This window comes from Paroedura picta, chromosome 5 (assembly GCF_049243985.1).
Source record: "Paroedura picta isolate Pp20150507F chromosome 5, Ppicta_v3.0, whole genome shotgun sequence".
Classification (NCBI taxonomy): domain Eukaryota; kingdom Metazoa; phylum Chordata; class Lepidosauria; order Squamata; family Gekkonidae; genus Paroedura; species Paroedura picta.
In genome coordinates, this window is record NC_135373.1 from 96,258,652 (window position 1) to 96,282,053 (window position 23,402).

The following is a 23,402-nucleotide window of genomic DNA, read 5'->3' on the forward strand; positions in this document are numbered from 1 at the left end:
CAGGCCTGCGGCGACGCCGTTCTACCCCCTGGCAGACAAAGGAAGTGGGCCGGGCCCACCGGAAGTCCTTGGGGTGAGCCGCTCTACGCTTCTCTGGTCTTCCCCGCGAGGTCGCGCGACTCTTCAAGATGGCGGCGGCGGCGGCGGGAGCTGCTTGGGAGCAGCGGTTTCTGTAGGGCCCGCTCCTGTGGCTGGCTGTCTTGCGGCCGCTTTGGCGTCAGCTCCTCGGGGTGAGTAGCAGGCCCCCTCCCGGACTCAACCCTCCTTCCCCTTTCGGCTCTCACGGGGCTACTATCGCCCCCCGCCATTCATATTGAGCTGCCGTTTCCAATTGATAAAGGATTCCAGGTGATGCTGGATGTTGTTGGGAGTCAGGTGTGGGGACATTATGTTATAGTTCTGAATGAATTGGATGCACAGTGCCACGGTCTGGCTCAGAACAGTTGTCAAAGCCAAGAGTGTAATTGTGATTGGACAGAATGTATGCAAAGGGAGGGCGGGGAGTCTTGTGGCGTTTCAAAGGCAAACTAATTAATTGTAGAATAGTAGTTTTAGTTTTATGGCCATATTATCTATGATAACCTTCATGTGTCCATGACCACTAAATAGATCAGGGGTCCTATTGTGGTGCCTATGAGAGCCATGTTACCTGTTAGTACTTTCCCTGATGCCTGCCAAGTGGTTTTAGAAAGTGGATGGCATCAAGTGGAGCTTTTGCCCACCAACTCTTCTGATCAGCTATTGGTTATGCAGATTTTGTGGCTGCCACTACAGCACCACAGTATGATGGAAGGTAAGCTGAGGCAGTGATTTTATGGCTGGCTGCACCTCTAGCAGCATCCAGTTTATTACTGCATTAGGATGCCAGAGGATACTGCAGGCTCAAAACAAGGTTGGGAGTCCCTAGACTAGATTGTGAGTTGCCTTTGGGAGGGGTGTGAAATGTCCGTGTGATGGTATGAAGAAGATTAACAATGGAAATATGCATTTGTATATTAATGCATGATGCTGAATTATTTATTTCTTTTATTAATGCATGATGCTGAGTTTTGTTTTTTCTCAATCATCCAATTTCAGTCATTAGAACGGAGAAAGAAATAAACACTCAAAATGGGGCGGAGATCAACGTCTTCCACCAAGAGTGGGAAGTTTATGAATCCCACCGATCAAGCTCGTAAGTGTTCAGAGAACTTCTATAAGGGCAGTAGAGAATTCAAGGGCGAGTACTGGTCAAAACATGTAGAATGTCTCTTAGTTGCACAGCGCAGGAAAAGAAACTAGAGCAGAAATACAGAAATAGGTTGCCTATTAAGTATACATTAGAAAAAAATCGAATATGTTTTCAATTTATTGTTTTGTAAAAGGGACGCCTAGAATAGTTGTTTTAATAAATCTTGTGGTGGACTGTGGAAACATATAAGTCATTATAGAATTTGTAGATATCTCATTAGCTGAACTAACTTTATATAAATAGTTTCTCATTGTTCCGTGAAAGTATTTCCTCATCCAGCACTGAGTTGTTCCAAGTTGATTGTCTTCAAGAATCAAATTGCTTCCATATGGTACATTTCTTAACTTTACTCGCTGTAAACACAATTCTGGGAAATCTGGAAATAGATCAGGCGATGCTCTGTATGTTTTCAAGTAGTATATGTCAAGCCTCAGTAACAAAATGTTCTAATTGAAAAGATGCTAGATTGTAAAATGGTCTTGCGTGAGTGAGAGGGTTAATTTTAATGCTTTTAAAATGCGATTTAATAATGTATGTTTTAAACTGTTACCTGCTTCATTGACTCTTGTGAGGGCAGAAGGTAGAATCCAATTTTTGGAATAAACAATAAATAAAATAATTATGAGCTTTAGTGGGAAATTAGTAATTTCAAAACTTGTCAGTGTACCACGGTGTTTCTTCCATGAAACATAGCTTCAAAAAAGAAAAGGCTATTATATAATGATGAATATGTGGGGATAGGAAATAGCTTCTGCTTTTATTTAGTATTGAAAAATTGTAAAGTGCATGAGTGTAGTGGCTATAGTGTTGGATTAGGAACTAGGACGACTCACATTTGTGTGCTTATTCTGCCATAATCTTGAGCCAGTAACTCAGTTTGATCTGCCTCACAGAAAGTTCCTGACAGAGCAGTTTCTCAGTGGAGCAGGCTTCCTCGGGAGGTGGTGGGTTCTCCATCTTTGGAAATTTTTAAACAGAGGCTAGATAGCCATCTGACGGAGAGGCTGATTCTGTGAAGGCAAAGGGGTGGCAGGTTATAGTAGATGAGTGATTGGGATGTGAGTGTCCTGCATCGTGCAGGGGGTTGGACTAGATGACCCATGAGATCCCTTCCATCTCTATTATTCTATGATTCTATTATTGTTTTTGGCAATACAGTTTGAGTTTGGAAGGCTTTTTCAACATATCTCCCATCCATTCAGGAAACCCTTCTGAGAAGCCCTGGAAAGGTTTCCTGAATGGGTGGGAGTTAATTTTTTATATTTTTTAAAAATCTGTTATGTAGAAATAAAAAGCATCATGTTAAGCTTTGAAGTAGTGCTCAAATATTCTGTACTGCAGTGTTGGTCTGATTTGCAATTTATTATATTATACTATCTCCAGGAAGAAAAAAATAGCCTTTAATTACTACTTTTAATTACTACTTTTAGGAAAATATTCATTAACACTAGAACATTCAATTTTTTATTTTGATGAACCTAATATCTGATTGTATTAGTTTATTAGTAGAGAGACAGCTTGGCGTAGTGGTTAGGAGTGCGGACTTCTGATCTGGTGATCTCGGTTTGATTCCGTGCTCCTCCTCATGCAACCAGCTGGGTGAACATGGGCTTGCCACAGCACTGATGAAGCTGTTCTGACCGAGCAGTAATATCAGGGCTCTCTCAGCCTCACCTACCTCACAGGTTGACTCTTATGGGGAGAGGAAAGGGAAGGCGAATGTAAGCTGCTTTGAGAGGGTAGAGAAAAGCGGCATATGAGAACCAACTTCTTATTGCCTTGGTTTCTGAAGATCATGACATGTAGATCTGTCTTTTATTCCTTCAACCTCATAAGAAAAAGACTAGCTGTTAACTTACTCTAAAAAGCCTCATCCTCCTTCACTGAAATAATTGCAGCCAGGAGATTGCAGTTGTTTTCAAATTGTTTTCATGTTTTATGTTTTTACAGGCAAGGAGGCCCGTAAAAGGGAGCTGAAGAAGGTGAGAGAAAATTACTGTAATCGTAAATGCAGGTTGGAGCCAGCTTGATGTAGTGGTTAAGAGCAGTGGACTCTAATTTGGAGAATTGGGTTTGATTCCCACTCTTCCATACTCAGTCAGCTGTGTGATCTTGGGTCATTCACAGTTCTCTCAGCCTCACCTACCTCACAGGGTGTCTGTTGTGTAGAGAGGAAGGGTAGGTGATTGTAAGCCACTTTGAGACTCCTTCAGGTAGTAAAAAGTAAAGGTATCCCCTGTGCAAGCACCGGGTCATGTCTGACCCTTGGGGTGACGCCCTCTAGCGTTTTCATGGCAGACTCAATACGGGGTGGTTTGCCAGTGCCTTCTGCAGTCATTAGGTTACAAAAAAACAGCTCTTCATCTTTCTCTGATATTGTGACACTGTATTTAAATTGGATCTTAGTTGTGCAATGAACCCTTCTCTTTGAAAGGATTAGACAAGGCAAACTTTACAGAGAGATGCTGGATTTGGTTATTATAAATGCTTTGCAGTTGTAAGCATTTGGTGGAAGGTAATTAATTTTGCTGTTGCCTCAGTGCAAATTTGGTTGACAAAGGCGGATTTAGAAAATGTTTTACAACCAGCAAATACTGTAAGATCTCAGGAAGTTACAGATGTTAGGATAGTGAAGACAATATTTCAGCTAAATGACATTTATCCATAAGCCTTGAAAACCTGAGTGAAATATCCTGTGAAAGTGAAATGTGCACTGCCACTGCATTCTAAGATTACTTAGAAGTTACAAGGGCCAAAGTGAGAACTAAAGCTGTTAACTGAAGTCTGGTTTGCTGCCCATCAAACATAGACTTCTGGCTTGCTATTTCTGTTGAATTTAGAACAAGAAACAACGCATGATGGTGCGAGCAGCTGTGCTAAAAATGAAGGATCCCAAGCAAATCATTCGGGACATGGAAAAACTTGATGAAATGGGTGGGTATGAATATGTCTCTTTTGCAGAGTTAAATGGCAGGAAGTTTATAAATGGAAAAACGTGGGAGACCTGAATGGGTTTGTGGAGCCAAGGAACTAGAAGACTGGATTAACAAGAGAATATTCTGATAACATAAAAAGCAATAATATAATGCTATGAATTGAAAAAAGGGAGATGTGAGTGCAGCGAAGGGTCCTGTTTCTTCCAAGTTAGAAAATGGAGACACTTTGGAAACTTGTAGTAAAGGAGGAGTCTGGTATTCATGTCCTGGTTTGTGTTCTCTGTTGCTTGCAAACTTTGGTGGAACCTTACAGGCCCTTCTTAATCCTGTTTATTTTTGCTTGTTTTTTATTTTAATATATATAGGATAGAACAATGTTTATAAGAAAATGAACAGAGCTCAGATGTATCTTTTACATTGCAATATGGGGTTACATTAGTCAATATTGATATATCATTATTATACTTTACCTCTAACCAAATTAAGCCTTGTCCACCCTCTAATCATTAGCCACATTTCATTATATTGTACAAAGTCATAATCTCAGTCCTGTAACACAAGCAACCCGGTTCCTTCAGTTTCTCCTTGTAAAGGTCTTTTTCTTTCACTTGTCTATCCTGGTCCTGCTATTACTGGATCAGAGTTTAACCCAGTACAGCAACCCCAACTAAATGAGAAGGTGCTGAAGGATAAGCGTAAGAAACTGCGTGAGACTTTCGAGCGTATTCTACGGCTCTATGAGAAGGAGAATCCAGATATCTACAAGGAGCTGCGTAAACTGGAGGTGGAATATGAGCAGAAGAGATCTCAACTCAGTCAGTACTTTGATGCTGTCAAGGTAATTTCCTTCATTTTGAACCACATTGAATTGTGCTTTTTCTGAGTGCAGATTGAAATTGCAATCAGTTTCGTTTTTATTTGTATCAACTATTTTGCTCCAGTTTTCCATATACCTATTTCCAAGGTGGGGTATGGGAGATGGGCCTGGCACCTAGCAGTCCAGTGCTAGATTGAGCCAGACCCCTGTTGAGCTCTGGGACTTGGAGGGCAAGTAAAGGGGCCTGGCAGGGAGGTGTGGTACTTCTGAGGTCATGGCAGGGAGGCATGGCCAGCTGACATCACTTCTGGGGTGTCCCAAAGCCTAAGTTTTTTTTCCTAGGGCTGCCTCCATGGTCAAAAGGTTGAAAAAGGCTGGTATATACCATTGCCTGTTGTTGCATATTAGCCTCTAGTGAGGATTGATAGCTTGTTATATGGAAGCTCATTATTAGTAGAGAACTCTGTGTAGTCTATATTGTAAACTTTTCCAGAGTGTGTTACATTTTCTCAGAAAAGAAGGCCTGTATTACTGTAGAACAACTCAGTTATCTGAGAGACCAGCCTGCTTGAAGCCATTGTATTATTTCCCAGCTGATTTGGGGCTTCCATTTTGTGTTTTGAGCAGTCCTCTTAGACAGTCATACGTTTTTCTCTTGTGTATGCATGCATTTGTTTTCAGTATTTACTGACAGCTTTATGGGTGTTATCACCCGGGTTTCTAAAGCTCTTTTACATAATTTGTGAGTTCTTGCCCTAAGTATTTTGATGACAAGAGCTGCCTTTGCTTCTGCTTTATGGAACAAAATGCTCAGTGTTCCTATTTAGTCTTGGAGAAAATAAAAGTAGTCAGATTTTGGTTTAAACTGGACACTCTTTCCCACTGGTGAAATCTGTATGGCAAGGAAGGCTTTAAAGAGTACCAGCTGTTTTAATTATCCTTTTCTGTAACTGTTGTAATTAGATTTCTGGACCTGTGTGTCCAGTATTAACAATGCAGTATCTGGAGGAACTGCTAACAGATGTTTTGTAAAGTTTAATGCCAACTGAAAATTACAGATTCTGCTGCCTCCTGAAGGTTAACCTCCACAGTAATTTCAATCTGTTGCAGAATGCCCAACATGTTGAGGTGGAGAGTATCCCCCTGCCAGATATGCCTCATGCTCCCTCCAACATCCTCATTCAGGACATCCCTTTGCCTGGAGCACAGCCACCCTCTATCCTCAAGAAAACCTCAGCTTATGGGTAAGAAAGAAAGGCCTTGAAGGAGTCAGAGAATGGTATATGAGAGTCTGCCATTGTCACTTAGCGGGGTTGCTGTTGCTTAACATTCTTAGAGTTGTTTTAATAGTAGTTATTTTAGGTGCTTGTTAGATATGCATATGAGCTTCAGAATGAATGTTCAGAATAGGGTGTGTTAGGTAGCTGCCCTTGGTTCATGCTGCATAATGTTGGGGCTCAAGCTGTGGATTAAGGCAAAGAATTCTGTTTATAAAACAACAACTGTATTTTACTTTTATTTATTCCCAGCCCAGGAACGTCTTAACTGGCCATTAAATAGTTAAAATGTCAGGCAAAGGTTTTTGCCAGTATTTTGTTAAATTTCAGCAGAATAGCATTAGCATGTTCACAGCCTTTTTCTCTACACAATTTTTTTTCTCCTCTCTGTATTGCGGATGGAGAAATACTCCTGAGGAGGAGAAGAATTTAACAGTTAGGCCCCGGATAAGGTGGACCAGGAATTATTGCTGTAGAAGCCATGGCCTTGTATTTTTCTACAACCATTCATTTGGAGCTACATTATACTTCACAGCTGCCATACAGCAGCTACTGAAAATGGTTATTTTTTCCTAACCTTGTTTCTAGCCCTCCTGTTCGGCCTGTTTCTGTACTTCCACCTCCTGGGCATGGTGTTCCTCGCTTACCCCCTGGCAGGAAGCCACCTGGACCTCCACCGGGGCCACCACCACCTCAAGTCTTGCAGATGTATAGTCGTAAAGTAGGATTCACTCTAGAGATGGCTCCTCGCAGAAGAGAGGAGGAAGTCTCTTACAGTCCAGAGACAGGTAAAATAAATGGCTTTCCCCTTCTCAGAGTGTGTGAGAGAAACTTCAACTCCTCTGTTCAGCAGGTTTCTGCTTAATTTTCAGTCCACATTTCCAGATGTAACTAGAGAAGTAGGGTTTTATTTTTTTTTTAGTTTAGTTTTGAAGGCATAGGCATTTTGAATCTCAGGCTAGTATGTAAAGTAGCAAGAGATGGATTTCAAAAGAAACCTCAAAGTTAGATAAAACTATTCAGATAATACAAATATTAAGAATGTGTAGGAGACACAGTGCATTTAAACATTACCAGTTGCCTGAAACATGCTAGTTATATGTAAATAAGATTGTTCTAATGTATAATCTGTTGTCTCTGGATCTGACAGCCATGGCATCATGCATATTGTATAACGTTGGCCTTTTTGCTTTTTTGACGTGAATTGGGAACACTTCGGTAATGCTTCTTTTCTGTACCAGTAAGCCATTGGATTGATGTAGGAGAGCAGCTGTTGGGGAAACAAGCAGCTGGAGAGCCAATGTATGTTGATGAAGCTATCCTGTACTGATTTTATGTCCTTTTTTATTGCTTCCCTCTTTGCACCTGTGTCTGTTAGTGAGGTTGCTGTTTATGGAATGTATGTAGCAGAACGAATGTTGTGTCCTGCCTAGAATTTCTGAGTGTAAGGAGAAAGTGATTTTTTTCAATACCCATGGCAGACCGGAATACTTCTAAAATGCTGTTCCTGGGTGATGGGGGACCCCAAGGACGATCAAGGTCCCATGGCATGGAAGAATTTCCAAAAATCCTTCCTTGTGCATCAGCAGGATTCAGGCCTTGACTTGGAAGTGCTAATTCTACCACATTGGTTCTATTGGTTGAAATTAATTCAAAAGAAGTTTGGCTAAACATCCAGAGCAGTTTCTCAATGGAACAGGATTCCTCTGGTGTTGCTGGGTTTCTCTTCCTTGGAAGGTTTTAAGCAGAGGCTAGATAGCCATCTGACAGAAATGCTGATTCTGTGAACTTAGGCAGATTGTGAGTAGATGGGCAGGAAGGGATGTGTTAGAGCTTGGCTCTTGTGGCCCTTTCTGGCATGCCCATGGAAATGCTGATTGCCACTTTCGGACTTGGAGGTGAATTTCCTCCAGGCCCGACTAGGCAGGGATACTGGTTTTCTGGGGAGGTGGGGCATCATCTTAAACAATTGGGGTCACTGTGGATGGGCAGGTAGTTGTGAATTTCCTGTATTGTGCAGGGAGTTGGACTAGATGACATTGGAAGTTCCTTTCAACTCCATGACTCTGTGATTTGTTTTCCTTCTTGAATTGAGATAACTCAAGCTCATGTACTACAGAATCAGATGGAATATATTGAATATTGTGTTGCTTTCCTTAGTGGCCACCTGTTATTGGTACTCCTTAGGTGCCCGGGGGCATGATGATGAGGGTTCCAGCACCAGTGAAGATGAGGGATATCCTGAGGACATGGATCAGGACAAGCACGATGACTCTACTGATGATAGTGACAGCGACAGGACTGATGCAGACAGTGACGGGGAGGAGTTAATGCACCATGATGACAATGCTGAGAGGGAAGGCGGGGAAGATAAGAAATCAGGTGAGATGCTTAGAAACGTGGAAATACATTTATTACATTTCAGTCAAGGGGTCTATTCCCCGTTTTATCCATGCAACAACCCACTGAGGCAGGGTATAAAGAGAGTGACTTGTCCAAGGCCATCCTTTGAGCTTTATTGTTAGGAAGAGATTTGGGTATTTAAAATTTATTTTGAAAGAACAGAGAAGTAATATTAATACAGGAATCAGAAAAAGGGGTCACCTAACATAATTAAATATACCATAGATACAGAGAGCCAGTGTGTTGTAATGTTTAAGAGCTTCTAATCTGGCGAGCCTGGTTTGATTCCTGCTTCTCCACATGCAGCCAGCTGGGTGACCTTGGGCTTGTCACAGGCCTAATAGAGCTGTTCTGACTGAGCACTCTCAGCCTTACCTACCTCACAGGGTGTCTGTTGTGGGGAGAGGAAGGGAAGGTCATTTTGAGACTCCTTCAAGTAGTGAAAAGTGATATTTTCAATACCCATGGCAGACAGTGATATTTTCTTCTGATACATGTATATTCATCATTTTACATTTCAGATTTCATAACTAGTCTGTTTTGCAGTTATATTACTAATTCCATCATTGCTATGTATTTTACTCAGTATGTGTGTTTACCTCTTCTGCTTATTTTTAACAGGTACATAATATACCTGTATGAGCTGGGGGAGGGAGGGTTGGCCCCCGCTTTCTGAAATTGGTTATGTTTTAGATGTATGGGGTTGTATTGTATGGTTTTATGGTAGGTTTTAATGTGGGGTTTTATAGATTGCTAGCCGCCATGAGCCACTTTTATGGGAGTGGCGGGATAGAAGTTGAATCATAAATTAAAAAAATAAAAAAGCAAAACTACCAAAGGAAAGTCAATTATAATTAATTTAGGGACTTATATACTACCATTTTGGGGCGGTTTACAGAATCTAAAACTCAGTAAAACCAGTATATTCCATATATAAAACAATATAATATAGATTTAAATTTTTGGACCACAATTAGACAAAATAGGATCAGCCTAGAGTAATGGATCGATAACTTACTGCCTGCCAGGTGTTGGGTACTAGATGTTGTTGGAAGAGGAAGGGAGGGCAGAAGAGGCAGGAGGGAGGCCTGAGATTTAGATATAAATAGCCTCAACCATAGACCCAGCAAAAGAGCGCTGTCTTACAGGCTTTGTGGAACTCAGAAAGTTCAGACAGGGCCCTAATCTCTCTCTTTCTCCCCCGCCCTCCCTCCACTTCCTTACATCCATGTATATTTAGGATGTTACATTTAAAACGGACCATTTAAATTTTTAACTGTGCTGATGTTCTCGTGACATCTGCTAATACTTGTAACTTATTTTGCCACTATATTTCTGTAAAAGTTTTAACCCTTCATTTTGTATTCTTGCAGGTCACAGTGTCCGGTTTGCTGACTTGCCTGGAAAATCACGAAAGAAGAAAAAGAACATGAAGGAACTTACTCCACTTCAGGCCATGATGTTGCGAATGGCTGGTAAAAAGGATTTGACTTTTTTTTTAGCTCTCCCTACCCCCTGCACCCATTCTGTTTCAATGTGAGCAATTGCCTGGAGAGCGGTTTACAAAGATATTCTTTAGTAAAGATTCAGGATCTGGTCTGTGTTTTATAATCAGGAATTTTTTGCATGATATGGTATTAGCTATGACAAAGTAGTAATTTCGAGCTTGTAACATGCATGCGGTAGTTGACTTCTAAGTTCTTGGTCCTGTGGCTAAATTCATCTGGGCTTGCTTTCTATTTTCATGCTAAAATAGTCCCCCTTCCCCAGCTTGGTCACAGAAAGACTGGTATATATCTGCTTTCTGGAGACTCTTCGGGTTGATAATGTGCATGTTTATTGTTGTTGTCCACCTATATGCAGAATAGGGGATTGTAGCTTTAGAATCTGGTTGAAAACTGCTTGGAAGTTTTAGTTGTGCACAACGCTGTGGCAAGATTGATTAGTTCTAGCTACAGATTTCCTATTGGCTTCCTGTTTGGTTCTGGGCAAAAGGGGCCTTGGTATTACTTTTGAAGCCCATAGTGTTTTGGGAGCCAGGTAATCTAAATGAGAGTTGTCTTCTGTAGTCCCATGTCCATGGACTCCTATAGCAGAGAAGAATGAGAAGGCCCTTCTGTCTGCTGTGGAGACTTGTTGGGTGGTTGGGTTTTACTTCTTCCGTTGTTGCTGAGAATTGGGCTTCTGTAGCCATGGGAATCTATTAGCAGCAGTCTACTAAGCAACTGATTCTTTACTAGGAATTTAATGGGTTGTATGGAGCACTTTTGATGTGTTTTGGCAGTGCAGTAGAAGAGCTGTATTTTAGGATGTGATTTGCAAACTAACCTTGGTATTTTTAAGCTCGTATCATTCAGTGGGATCTTATGTAAATCCAAGGATTAATGGAGTATTGCAGCTATAATTGTTTTAATGTAAATGTGTGCCATGTATAATAGCGGCTTACATTATGAAGATTGGTGTGGGGAGAATGTCCAAAGGGATTTGGACACTGAATTTTCTGAATTTTTAAAAATATCCGATTATCTTTTAAAACTGATTCTTTACAAACGTCAAGGGGGAATTCTTCATTTTAAGGAGGGCAGTCTGCTTTCCCTGAAATGCCAGCTTTGTTCTGTGCCTTAGATCTGTTTGTATGCCTTTAAGTCCCTTGTTTCTAATCATCTCTCATCCTTTTCCCTGCAGGCCAGGAAATTCCTGAGGGTGGCAAAGAGGTGGAGGAGTATTCTGAAGAAGACGATGATGACGATGATGAGGATTCAGATGCTGAAGAGACACCCCAGCAGCAAAGTACAGAAGAATCCCACACAGAGACTGTGTCATCAGTGTCTTCTCAAACTACCCAGCAACAACAGCAGCCCCCCCCTCAACCTGTTCCTCCAACTCAGATCCAGGCGCCTCCTATGCCAGGGCCACCCCCTCTTGGGCCACCTCCAGCACCACCCTTGAGGCCTCCGGGGCCACCAACTGGCCTTCCTCCTGGTCCACCTCCAGGTGAGTGCTTGAAGAGCTCCATCCTTATCATTGCTTTGAGGTCCAGAGCTGGAAGTCTTGAAACCTTTGGTGTGTCTGCTTGATTTAAATTAATTTTATGCACTCCTTTATTGCTTGTGGCTTGTTACATTATGAATAGCTCTGAAAGTGAATTGGTCCTTTCTATTTTTAAGGCCCAATTTTTGCTAGAATAATTTGGCTGTGGTAGGTCCCTTTCATATGAACATTATTTTTTCATGCATTAAGTTAAATTGCAGTTTGTTTCTTTATCCTAAAAACATTTTATTAGGGAGACACTGGGAGACACAAAGTAGTTTACAAAAATACTGAAATAAACAAGTTGTAGTCAAACAAAAGAATGGAAAAAGAGTACAGTAAATTGTGCTCCTTTGGGGCCAGCCTGGTGTATGGCAAAACAAATACAAAGCCTTTATTGGCATAACAAAAAGAGTAAAGCAAAAGTAAATACAATTATAGTACAAAACCAAGTTTTCCAAACAAATATTCATGGGCAGGTACAAACAGTCATAGCAATCATCTGTTCTAAGTTAACAAGTGTTTATTCATCTTCGGCTGATGGGTCATCGCTGCTTGTATCTAGCGAGATTGGCAACAAAAGGGGAAACTGCCCGATGGCAGGCTAGCTTTGTACAAAAACTTAACATTTGTTAATATAACACTGGCCCTTCTGATTTAAATTGAATTTTTGGATTAAATTGCAGTTTTTGGATTAAATTAATCCTATCTTGGGTTTCTTTTTGTGTTTGTTTGTTTTTTTGCCTAATCAGTTGGTAGAGAGTGGTGAACTAGTATTTCTAGACTTAAACAGCTTTGTGTACACTTTTTCAGGGGCTCCTCCATTCCTTAGGCCACCAGGATTGCCTGGGTTGCGTGGTCCATTACCACGACTTTTGCCACCAGGACCACCACCTGGCCGGCCTCCTGGCCCTCCACCTGGACCCCCTCCAGGTCTGCCTCCCGGCCCTCCTCCAAGGGGACCACCACCTCGTTTACCACCTCCGGCTCCACCAGGTAATACTTAAATCTGTTTTCTTGTTTCTCCAGTGTTAAGATATGTAGCAAAGGATTATAAGTGTAGCTAAACAACAGTTTTTACTACTCAATATTAATGCATCTCAAACAAAATCTAGTATGTTTCTTATGCTTGGTGGCAAGCATAGAAGTTGAAAGGAATTTCAGTAGAATATATGAGGCTTTGTGCAATATTGATACATAGACTGTGATATTTATTAACTTTATTTGTACCTTACCTTTACATGCTGTGTCTCCTCCATTTTATCCTCACACCAGCCCAGTAAGGTAGATCATGCTGAGGGTGTGATCATTTCAGTAAGCTTCCATAACAGAGTGGAATTTAAACTGGAGTCTACCAAATCCTAATCTGACACTCTTTACTGTGCCTCACAGATTAACTGTGCCACACAGTCAATTTACTGTGCCACACAGGCACTTCTGATTTAAAATTACACTATAAGAGGAGTTTAAAGGGCCTTCAGCTGTTAGCTAGTCTTCCCTGTAGTTTGTTAATCCTTTGCCCTGTGTTTGCCTCATGCAGGTATCCCACCTCCTCGCCCAGGTATGTTGCGTCCTCCTCTGGTTCCTCCACCTGGGATATTCCCACCAGCTCCCATTCCAAATCCTGGGGTACTGAGTGCTCCACCCAGCTTGATCCAGCGGCCTAAGGCAGACGATACCAGTGCTGCTACCATCGAGAAGAAAGCCACAGCAACTATCAGTGCCAAACCACAAATTACAAACCCCAAGGCTGAGATCACCCGATTTGTGCCCACGGCCCTGCGAGTCCGCCGAGAGAACAAGGGGACTGCCATCTCTGCTCAGAGGAAACCTGATGATGAACCTTCTGTTCAGATAACCAAAGTAACACCTAAAGCTGGCTCCTCTGCCCCTATCTCTGTGCAGACCAAGGATGATGTGTATGAAGCCTTCATGAAGGAAATGGAGGGGCTCCTGTGACAGTCTGTTTCCAGCTTAACCTTTAGAGCTGCTGTACTGAGATCAGATTCTCTGTTAGGGTTGGGGGGTTCCATGTTATAGTGGCATCCAGCAGAACAGCTCTTCCTTTTGTGACAAAGAGTACTCCCTCGGCCACAGTTGTGTTCCAAGATGGGACGGAGACCAGTTGAGATAGTGGAAGAGGGGTATAATCACCCACTGATTAATGAGACTAAATTTAGGAGTATGCAGTCTCCTAGGTTGTGGTCTGTCATTTTGAGAAGTGTCAGTGATTCTATGGAGAACTTCTCGTCTCTTAAATATTTTATGGTTAAAGGGAAAGAATAAATTCGTGGAACCACAACATATTGGCGAAGTATCTCCTACGCAAATACCTATCATCAGGGTTCTGTGTTCTGTTGTGTTGGCTTTCTGTAAATATTTTTGTAATGCAATTTTAGTTGAGTGAGATAAATGGGTTATATGCTGTCTTAGAGATGGGCAGGCTACCATTTTCAGGTATGGTATGCAGGAATCTTGCACGCTGCATGCCCTGCATTCTCCTTGGTGGCTTTTTGCTGACAAGTGGAATATCACTGTCTCATGAAAGAGAATAAATATTTGATGTCTTACAGTGCTCTTGTTGTGATTATGTATTTGTGCTTAATTATTGGGAGAGATGCGGTTGTTACTTGAATTGCTGGGGAATTATAAATTTAGAAGGGGAATTTAGCTTGCCAGAGGAGGAGTAACCAGGATCTTCATACCGTTAGTATACAGGAGATGGGAACTCCTTAGACACCTTGAATTAAACCAGACCTTGATTCTCTGAATAAGAGTTACCGTATTTGCCGGCGTATAAGACGACTGGGCGTATAAGACGACCCCCTAAAATTTCCACTCAAAATATAGAGTTTGTTACATTACATTACAGTACTATGGGCAGCTATGTCTATCCCAACTGAAGTGCACCCGGCGTATAGGACGACCCTCCCACTTGGCGGCATGTTTTTCAGGGGGGGAACGTAGTCTTATACGCCAGCAAATACTGTATTTATTAAACACACAAGCACACATACAATAAGACACACAAACTTCTAAAAAGAGAATGCTAGCAAGTGGGGAAGGAAATTATACTGCACCTGATCCTGAAGCAAGGATGGTTTCCAGGTGAGCAAGGAAGGGAGACTTAGATGACCAGCACCTAAGCTCAAAGCAACGCATTGGGTGTGCAGAGAGCACAGCACCCAGTGGGGCTGCGTGTTGGGACATATATAGGGTTTGAAAACCCTGGGCCACCCAAGGATCAGCCCACTGGGAGGTGAGGTATGAGGTAAGTCACCATTGATTGGTTGCTGAGATTTTGAGTACCTGATAGGTGGGTTTGAAATGTGAGGTCACTAGAGGGGGATGTATGGAGTGTGACTCATGGTCAGGGGCCTGTGAAAACAACACCCCTGACTAGCTTTGCTGATGGGATTAGCATTTGTCTTTGTCTAAACTCCAGGTGGAGATGCAATCAGGCTCTCACCTGGGATTTGCATAATGGTTCCCTTTGCTTGGTGGATGGGGAGTAGGGAAGAACAATAAGGATTGTTGGTACCAGGGTGTGAAAGGAGGCCAAGACAGAAGAAGATGGGCTTCGTTCAGACTTCCCCAAAGGCAATCTGGTGGCTTATCTGGGAAGGTGATTTCGATAATGTGCACATTTAGCTCAGTCAGTTGAGCAAGGAGGAAATGTAGTGAGGCCCAAACAAGTTGGATACCTGGCCTGGCTTACTAGGTTTGTTGAGAAGGCCCTACTGACTCCATAGTCAGTCTCTGCCAGGCTGGTTTCTGTGTGTGAAGGTGTCTCTGTGTGAGGCATCCTTCCATTATGAGCTACCTCTAGGGTAACAAGGTATTTTCACAGAGAAATGCTGTTATGGGATTGCAACCCTACGGAAAGGATGATGTGCAAGGTCTTGAAGGTCCAGCCCATGGAAAACATTCCTGGTGCTCAAGCATGCTTCTCGTGTATTTCTGTGCTTTTTTCCTGTATAAACATAGAATGCTGGAAGCTTTATTTTTGATTTGTTATTGAAACTTTAGAGCACCCCTCTCCACCATATGCTTGTAGTCACAAGCAGATGTGATCCTAGCCACTGCTGACTATTTGCTACAAGGGGACACTGGTGAAGTTCAGAAACGTGTTTCTTGTTTAATTTCCTACTTTTCCTCCAGGGAGCTCAGAAAGGCACGCATAGGTCCCCCCCCATCCCTTATGACTGTCCCTAGGGAGGCAGATTTGAACATTTGAAGACCTCAGTGAGGGGACAATGCATTTTGTATTGAGTTCTGTACATACTTTGTCTGCTCTGAATACTTGTACGGTAAACTCAAAGGGAGCTCAGTTTCCACAAAGCAGTTCTCCCAACCTGTGAATACCCAAGGAATATCAGAGATGCATATGCAAGAACTCCTGCCATACTTTCTCTTCCTTTAGTATCTTAAACGGGCTTGTTCACTGTCTTCATAATGGGAGAGCTTCTTCGTCCGAATGTAAAGTAATGGAAATGAACCTCTTGTGGCGCAAGGTGGTAAGGCAGCAGACATGCTGGTCTGAAGCTGACCATGAGGCTGGGAATTTGATCCCAGCAGCCGGCTCAAGGTTGACTCAGCCTTCCATTCTTCCGAGGTCGGTAAAATGAGTACCCAGCTTGCTGAGGGGTAAACGGTAATGACAGGGGAAGGCACTGGCAAACCACCCCGTATTGAGTCTGCCAAAAAAACGCTGGAGGGCGTCACCCCAAGGGTCAGACATGATTCGATGCTTGCACAGGGGATACCTTTACTTTTATAGTAATGCAAGTATCAATGCAAGGGTGTTTTTTAGCTTTCTTAGATCATATTCTATGTCATCAGCCTCTTAATGTTGGGGAAATAATGGGCTTGATGGACAGTGTCTTAGACTGTTGTATGTTCAGTTTGGGTCACAACCTAGTGGCTGGTGCAGTTGGCTGAGAAACCCCTTTTGTTGACAAATATTCAATATGAAGGTATTGCACTGGATCACTTTCATTAAAGAACCAGGCCGCCTTTTAGAAGCAGAAATTGGCCAGAATTGGGCAAATGCATTGGCAGTGCTATTTTCCTGAAGGGAAAACATCCTTTTGAACCATGCCCAGAGAAAAGTTGTGGGAAGATTTTCCCTGCATCTCTGGAACAGATTACTGTTTGAGGTGGAAAACAGTGCATCCGAGAATTGAGAAAAGACCTGTGAAAACTTCCTTAGAAATGCAGATTGTTTCTGGCTCAGTCAGTTTTGCAAGTAGAACCTTTGAGGTTTTCACAAAAGTGCCTTTAACTGCTGCAGCAACCTGAGTCAGGTTGGGCCAGTCACTCAGCATGGGCATTTGCTTTCAGACTCAAAGGGGGCTAAGCCCAGGAGTAGTCAACCTGTGGTCATCCAGATGTTCGTGGACTACAAAGCCTGGCAGGGGCTCATGGGAACTGTAGTCCACAAACATCTGGAAGACCACAGGTTGACTACCCCTGGGCTAGAACATTGCCTGATATATTAACTAACAAAAGGCAAAAGTATCAGGCAATCAACTCAGGGAATTGATGAAGGCGACCAGGCTTGACTCCTCCCCCATATAATTTCCTGAACTTCCTCCTACCGAAAAAAGCTGTGACACAAAGGTTTTTGCCTTCAGGCTGTGGCTAGTCCCATACCCATTCACAGTTCCCTCACTCCCTCTTGCCGAGCCCCCCGCCTAACGAGAAGGATCACCTCCGGGCCGGTGAGCAGCTCTTTCCCGGGAGCGAGTGGCGGCTCTGAAAAGAGCCTTTGGGGTGGGTGTTCTGCGCGGCGGCGGCGGGGCCCGTCAGGCTCTCTCGCCGCGGATGCGCCGGGCCAGCTGGATGTCCTTGGGCATGATGGTGACGCGCTTGGCGTGGATGGCGCACAGGTTGGTGTCCTCGAAGAGCCCCACCAGGTAGGCCTCGCTCGCCTCCTGCAGCGCCATCACGGCCGAGCTCTGGAAGCGCAGGTCGGTCTTGAAGTCCTGCGCGATCTCGCGCACCAGCCGCTGGAAGGGCAGCTTGCGGATCAGCAGCTCCGTCGACTTCTGGTAGCGCCGGATCTCCCGCAGCGCCACCGTGCCCGGCCGGTAGCGGTGCGGCTTCTTCACGCCGCCAGTGGCCGGAGCGCTCTTGCGGGCAGCCTTGGTGGCCAGCTGCTTGCGCGGCGCCTTCCCGCCCGTCGACTTGCGAGCCGTTTGCTTCGTCCGAGCCATCCTCCCGGCAGACAAGTACAGCACAAGACGCGCGCCGCGAAAACGAAGCAAGGAAGCTGGCGAGGGCCTTTATAGCCCTGCTCTGCGTCTGGATTGGCGGAAAGTCGGGAAACAGTCCTCATTGGATGGTCCCCGCATTTGAAATCTCGCGCCTCGGTGCGCGGAATGAGCCGTCCTCTTTCCCACTGGTCGGGCAAAGCTCAGGGACGCAGCCGCTTCTCTGACAGGGCTTTATTTGAGGCGTGACCCTAGCCGGGATTGGGGGTTGCCTTCATTCAGAAATCCCGCTCGCCTCGTTCCAGCGTCCTTAACGCTCCCAGAAAGGGTTGTTTTTGAAAAATTTTGGCCGTTCATGGTTTTGTCGCTTAGAACTATTTAAAAAAAAAATACCTGGGCTTCAAGGTGGAGAAACCCCTAGGGTTTCCCTTCCTTATTGTATTGAAAAACAAATACAGATCCCTCCAGTTCATAACCTAAAGCAAATTCAGGGAAAATCTGGATTTGCAGCTATATTAATCATTACTACCTACTTACTCAATATGCATTTTCACCTCTTCTGCTTACTTTTAAGAGATAGGTGTTATAGCAAAAGTGCAGAAAGAAAGTCTATTATATTTTATGTAGGGATTCATATACTGCTTTTTTCAGACATAAGGTTTCCGGGCGCTTTACAGAATCTAAAACTGAATAAAAACCAGTATAGTCCATATATATAACAAAACCAATATAAAACTACAACATATTGGCAAAGTATCTCCTATGCAAATACCTGATCATCAGGGTTCTGTGTTCTGTTTTGCTGGCTTTCTGTAAATATGTTTGCAATGCATTTTTAGTTGATTGAGATAAATGGGTTTTAGCCTGAGGCCATTAATATACATACTTGAACATGTTGGGAAATATAACTGCATTCAAGAGGGTCTGGGAGGGAAAGAGTTAAGAGAATTCTCACACTCTCATCCCTAAAATACTGAGCCTCTTTGGCCCTTGATTATCTTCTGTTTCATCTGCAGGACCTCTCTTTCCCCCTTCCTAAACTTTTATTCAGAGCTTTTTAAAAAAATACTACATAAGCAAGAAAAAGGAAAGAAAGTTACAAAATACCAAATTAGGAAAGAAAAAAAAGAGATACAGATATAGAGGCTTTTGATTTTATCTGTGACAACTATAAATCATATTTTATTCACTCATTCATTTAACTTATATACTGCCTCTCACTGTGATGTCTCAGGGTGGTGTGCATGGAACAGCAGAACGAGAAGTACATAGAAACATTTGCAACAATATGAACAAGAAACATAATCATGAACAGTCAAACATCAAATAAAGTTTAGGAACAATGAACACTGGGGCATCTGCAGCAAATCAGGATGGAATAGCAACAGCTGAATCGCAGCCCTAGGCTAGGGATTTGTGGAGTATCTAAGTTGCCTGGAAAAGGGACCAGGTTGCAGGTAGGTCCCTGTCACCAGCCTCAACCACAAGTCTGGCAGAAGAGCTCCATTTTGCAGGCCCTGTGGAACTACTTGAATCCTGGTAGGGCCTTGATTTTGTTGGGGAGCTTATTCCACCAGTTTGGGGCCATGGGTGAAAAGGCTCTGGCTCTGGTTGAGGCCAGGGATCACAAATCTGTTGGAATGGATGAAGTCGCTATTTGGAGAATATAAACAAGTCCTTGAGGTACGCGCTGGACCTAACCCACATATGGCCTTGAAGAGGAGTACCAACACCTGAAAACTGATTCGATATTTGATTGGTAGCCAGCGCAGCTGCCAGAGGATTGGGTGATGTGGGCTCTTCATGGTGTTCGAGTAAGAACGTGGGCAGCTGCATTCTGGACCAATTGTAGTTTCTGGAGCAAGGATAGGGTAAGGCCTGCATTGAGTGAGTTGAAGTAATACAGTCCAGAGTAGCGATCCCCAACCTGTGGACCGCAGACCACATGTGGTCCGTCGACTAATTGGAGGTGGGCCGCGAAGGACGCCTTCCCCCCCCCCCCCCGGCCCTTTACAACACACTTCGGGTGTCATTGTCTCTCATCACTCCTAGATGGGGCTATCTCGTTGCAGAGAAACAAGCTCAGGGTTCTCATCGATTTGTCATTGTCATGAGTTAAAATTTCCATCAAAATAAAATGTTCCTTATGTTCATTGTTGTGGCGTGTCTGTATCTTATTTTGAAGGGAGTTTCTTGGCAATAAGAGGTGCAAGATCAAACAATGTGGCAACAGTTGACCTATAAGAGTCAGACACAACTGAATAGCTAATATCATAATCAAGCTTTGTAACTTGTTTGAACATCATTTTCCCCTTAACAGTGAAATATGGAGAATTGAGGATACTGCATGAAGCTTCTGTGTTTCCTAGGCAAATGATTCTTTTAAAAATTAAACCAACAGGTTATGGAACCAGAGACTTTCTGAAGCTCAGATTAAACTTAATATTTAAAAAGGACTTAGTCTTTGATTAGCAGGTCCCCTTTGTTTGTTTATCTTTTAACATTCTTCATTGTTTTTTACATTGTTGCAATAAGGATGGCTGAATCAAGCAGATATTTGGATATCCCAAAACTTACTACTGAGAAGTATGAATACTGGTTTAAAAGATTTCATATACTCTTTGAAGAAAACAGTGCTGCTGGAATCTTAGAAAAAGAAAAAACCAATACAGAAAGGCAAGGAATTGGTCTCTTGGATAATCAAAAATGGGATCGCTAAAAACATTATAATAGAGACTTACATATATGAAAATTCCTTGGCAGGAAAAGAAATGCTTTAGAGCCTTAGAAGAGTCTTTTGAGTTTACTCATGTAAATTCACAAGGAGTATGGATAACTTTGCAAAGCAAGTTTATTTAAAAGGAAATTGTAAAAAAATAGATATGAAACTGGAGAAGGAATGCTCAAAACAGCTTATTGAATTTGAATCTCTGAATGGTTTAGCTTAAATTTCTACAAAGTCCTACCAGGGTAAGAGAGAGAAAACAATCACTGATCTGCTGTAATTGCAACAAAAGGGGCCACTTTGCAAAGGACTGGAGAGAATCACCAGCTAACACTAGTTTTTCTAAGAGGCACAGAAACACTGTACAAGTTATAAATCAAAAGCATAATGGTCCTAACATAATAGACAAAGGGAAAAGTTTGTTACTAATAGACCAAAAAAGCCTTATTTATGATGATGCTGAATCGGATTCAAAAGAGCATACGTGCCTAGAAGAGGGAGGAGGAGGAGAAGGAAAAGAAGAAGAGTTGGTTCTTATATGCCACTTTTCTCTACCAGAAGGCATCTCAAAGTAGCTTAAAATTGCTTTCCCTTTCATCTCCCCACAACCCTGTGAGGTGTGTGAGGCTGAGAGAGCCCTGATATTACTGCTCAGTCAGAACAGCTTTATCACTGCTGTGGCGAGCCCAAGGTCACCCAGCTGGCTTCATGTGGGGGAGCAGGGAGTCAAGCCTTGCTCACCAGATTAGAAGTCAGCGCTCCTAGCCACTACACCAAGCTAGCTCTAATAGACAGTGGAGCACCTAGTCATAGCACACACTACAAAGATCTCTTTGATTAATGTAATGAAACCTAACTGAATGCCCACAGATTCAAGGTATAGCGACTGGCATTTTATACTGTAGCATACTTCATAAAAATTTCCTAAATGAAGATGTCCTGTATATACCTGAATTAAGCTGTAATTATTGAGTGTGTATACATTAGAGGACAAAGATTTTGACATGTTTGGGAAATAATAAATGTACTATTAGCAAAGCCAAAGTTCTTCCGCCAGGCATATGGTTGAGGCCAGGGTGGAGTTCTGGTGTTTTCATCAGCGGATCCCCCCTCGATGCCTATCAGATCTGGCTCCTTGCTCCCAGTCGAAGTTGGCCCTCTGGCTGAACAGGAGAGGTATATTAGACAAGCTGAGTGAGAGGCTGCCATCTCTGTCATGGTGTAAGGGGTGTTTTATGGGGTTTTATTGTATTTTTCCCCTTCAAAGCTCGCTGCCTTGTCGTGGCAAAATTATACAGAAGAACTAGACAAGAGCAAGCTTAACATCCCTGATGTTAGTAGTCACAGACATCTTGGAATGTGAAGTCAAATGGGCCTCAGGAGCAAAAATAAAGCTAGTGGTGGTGACAGCATTCCAGTTGAACTATTCAAAATCTTAAAAGACGATGCAGTAAAAGTGCTACCCTCAATATGCCTGCAAATTTGGAAAACTCAACAGTGGCCACAGGACTGGAAAAGGTCAGTTTACATTCCAATCCCAAAAAAGGGCAATGCCAAAGAATGTTCAAACTACCGCACCATTGCACTCATTTCTCATGCTAGCAAAGTTATGCTCAAAATCCTACAAGCTAGGCTCCAGCAATATGTGGACCGAGAACTTCCAGAAGTACAGGCAGGATTTCGAAGAGGCAGAGGAACTAGAGATCAAATTGCCAACATATGCTGGATCATGGAGAAAACTAGAGAGTTCCAGAAAAACACCTACTTCTGCTTCATTGACTATACTAAAGCCTTTGATTGTGTGGAGCACAACAAATTGTGGCAAGTTCTTAAAGAAATGGGAATACCAGAGCATTTTATCTTGTCTCTTGAGAAACCTATATGCAGGTCAAGAAACAACAGTGAGAACAGGGCATAGAATCACTGATTGGTTCAAAATTGAGAACGGAGTTTGGCAAGGCTGCATACTGTCGCCTTGCCTATTTAACTTGTATGTGGAGCACATCATGAGAAAGGTGGGGTTAGATGAGTCACAAATTGGGAGTAAGATTGCAGGGAGAAATATCAACAACCTCAGATATGCAGATGATACCACTCTAATGGCAGAAAGCGAAGAGGAATTAAAGAGCCTCGATGTGGGTGAAGGAGGAGAGTGCAAAAGTTAGCTTGAAACTCAACATCAAGAAAATGAAGATCATGGCATTCGGTCCTCTCAATTCCTAGCAAATAGATGGGGAAGAAATGGAGGTAGTGACAGATTTTATTTTCCTGGACTCCAAGATCACTGCAGATGGGGACTGCAGCAAAGAAATTAAAAGATGCTTCTGGGGAGGAAAGCTATGGCAAATTTAGACAGCATCCTAAAAAGCAGGGACATCACCCTGCCAACTAAAGTGCATCTAGTCAAGGCTATGGTCTTCCCAGTTGCAATGCATGGCTGTGAAAGTTGTACTATAAGGAAGGCTGAGCGTCAAAGAATTGAGGCTTTTGAACTGGTGCTGAAGAAGACTCTTGCGAGTCCCTTGGGCTGCAAGGTTAACAAACTGGTCAGTCCTAGAGGAGATCAGCCCTGATTGCTTCTTAGAAGGCCAGATCCTGAAGATGAAACTCAAATACTTTGACCACCTCATGAGAAGGAAGGACTCTCTGGGGAAGAGCTTAATGCTGGGAGCTATTGAAGGCAAAAGAAGAAGGGGATGACAGAGAATGAGGTGGTTGGATGGAGTGACTGAAGCAGTTGGTGCAAGCTTAAATGAACTGCTGAGAAT

General features: G+C 42.9%; 2 protein-coding genes across 2 annotated transcripts; one reads left to right on the plus strand and one right to left on the minus strand.

Annotated features, from left to right (window-relative positions):
• Positions 1-43: 43 nt before the first annotated feature.
• On the plus strand, positions 44-14,269 carry WBP11 (WW domain binding protein 11). Its single transcript, XM_077339238.1, has 12 exons — positions 44-230; positions 1,078-1,174; positions 3,182-3,213; positions 4,072-4,165; positions 4,809-5,005; positions 6,095-6,228; positions 6,850-7,049; positions 8,449-8,643; positions 10,038-10,139; positions 11,350-11,658; positions 12,508-12,690; positions 13,235-14,269. The coding sequence occupies exons 2-12, from the start codon at positions 1,111-1,113 to the stop codon at positions 13,651-13,653; spliced, it is 1,929 nt and encodes a 642-aa protein (XP_077195353.1). The 5' UTR covers positions 44-230; positions 1,078-1,110; the 3' UTR covers positions 13,654-14,269.
• Positions 14,270-17,407: 3,138 nt separating this feature from the next.
• On the minus strand, positions 17,408-18,159 carry LOC143839113 (histone H3). Its single transcript, XM_077340942.1, has one exon. It carries the CDS (start codon positions 17,910-17,912, stop codon positions 17,502-17,504), a length of 411 nt encoding a protein of 136 aa, XP_077197057.1. The 5' UTR covers positions 17,913-18,159; the 3' UTR covers positions 17,408-17,501.
• Positions 18,160-23,402: the final 5,243 nt, after the last annotated feature.

What these genes read in the sequence shown, in the direction of transcription:
- WBP11 (XM_077339238.1), top strand. Translation starts at nt 1,111, where the DNA reads ATGGGGCGGAGATCAACGTCTTCCACCAAGAGTGGGAAGTTTATGAAT. An exon ending in GTAAAAGGGAGCTGAAGAAG is followed by an intron (nt 3,214 to 4,071) that starts GTGAGAGAAAAT and finishes TGTTGAATTTAG; the next exon opens with AACAAGAAACAACGCATGAT. An exon ending in CTCTTACAGTCCAGAGACAG is followed by an intron (nt 7,050 to 8,448) that starts GTAAAATAAATG and finishes GGTACTCCTTAG; the next exon opens with GTGCCCGGGGGCATGATGAT.
- LOC143839113 (XM_077340942.1), bottom strand. Translation starts at nt 17,912, where the DNA reads ATGGCTCGGACGAAGCAAACGGCTCGCAAGTCGACGGGCGGGAAGGCG.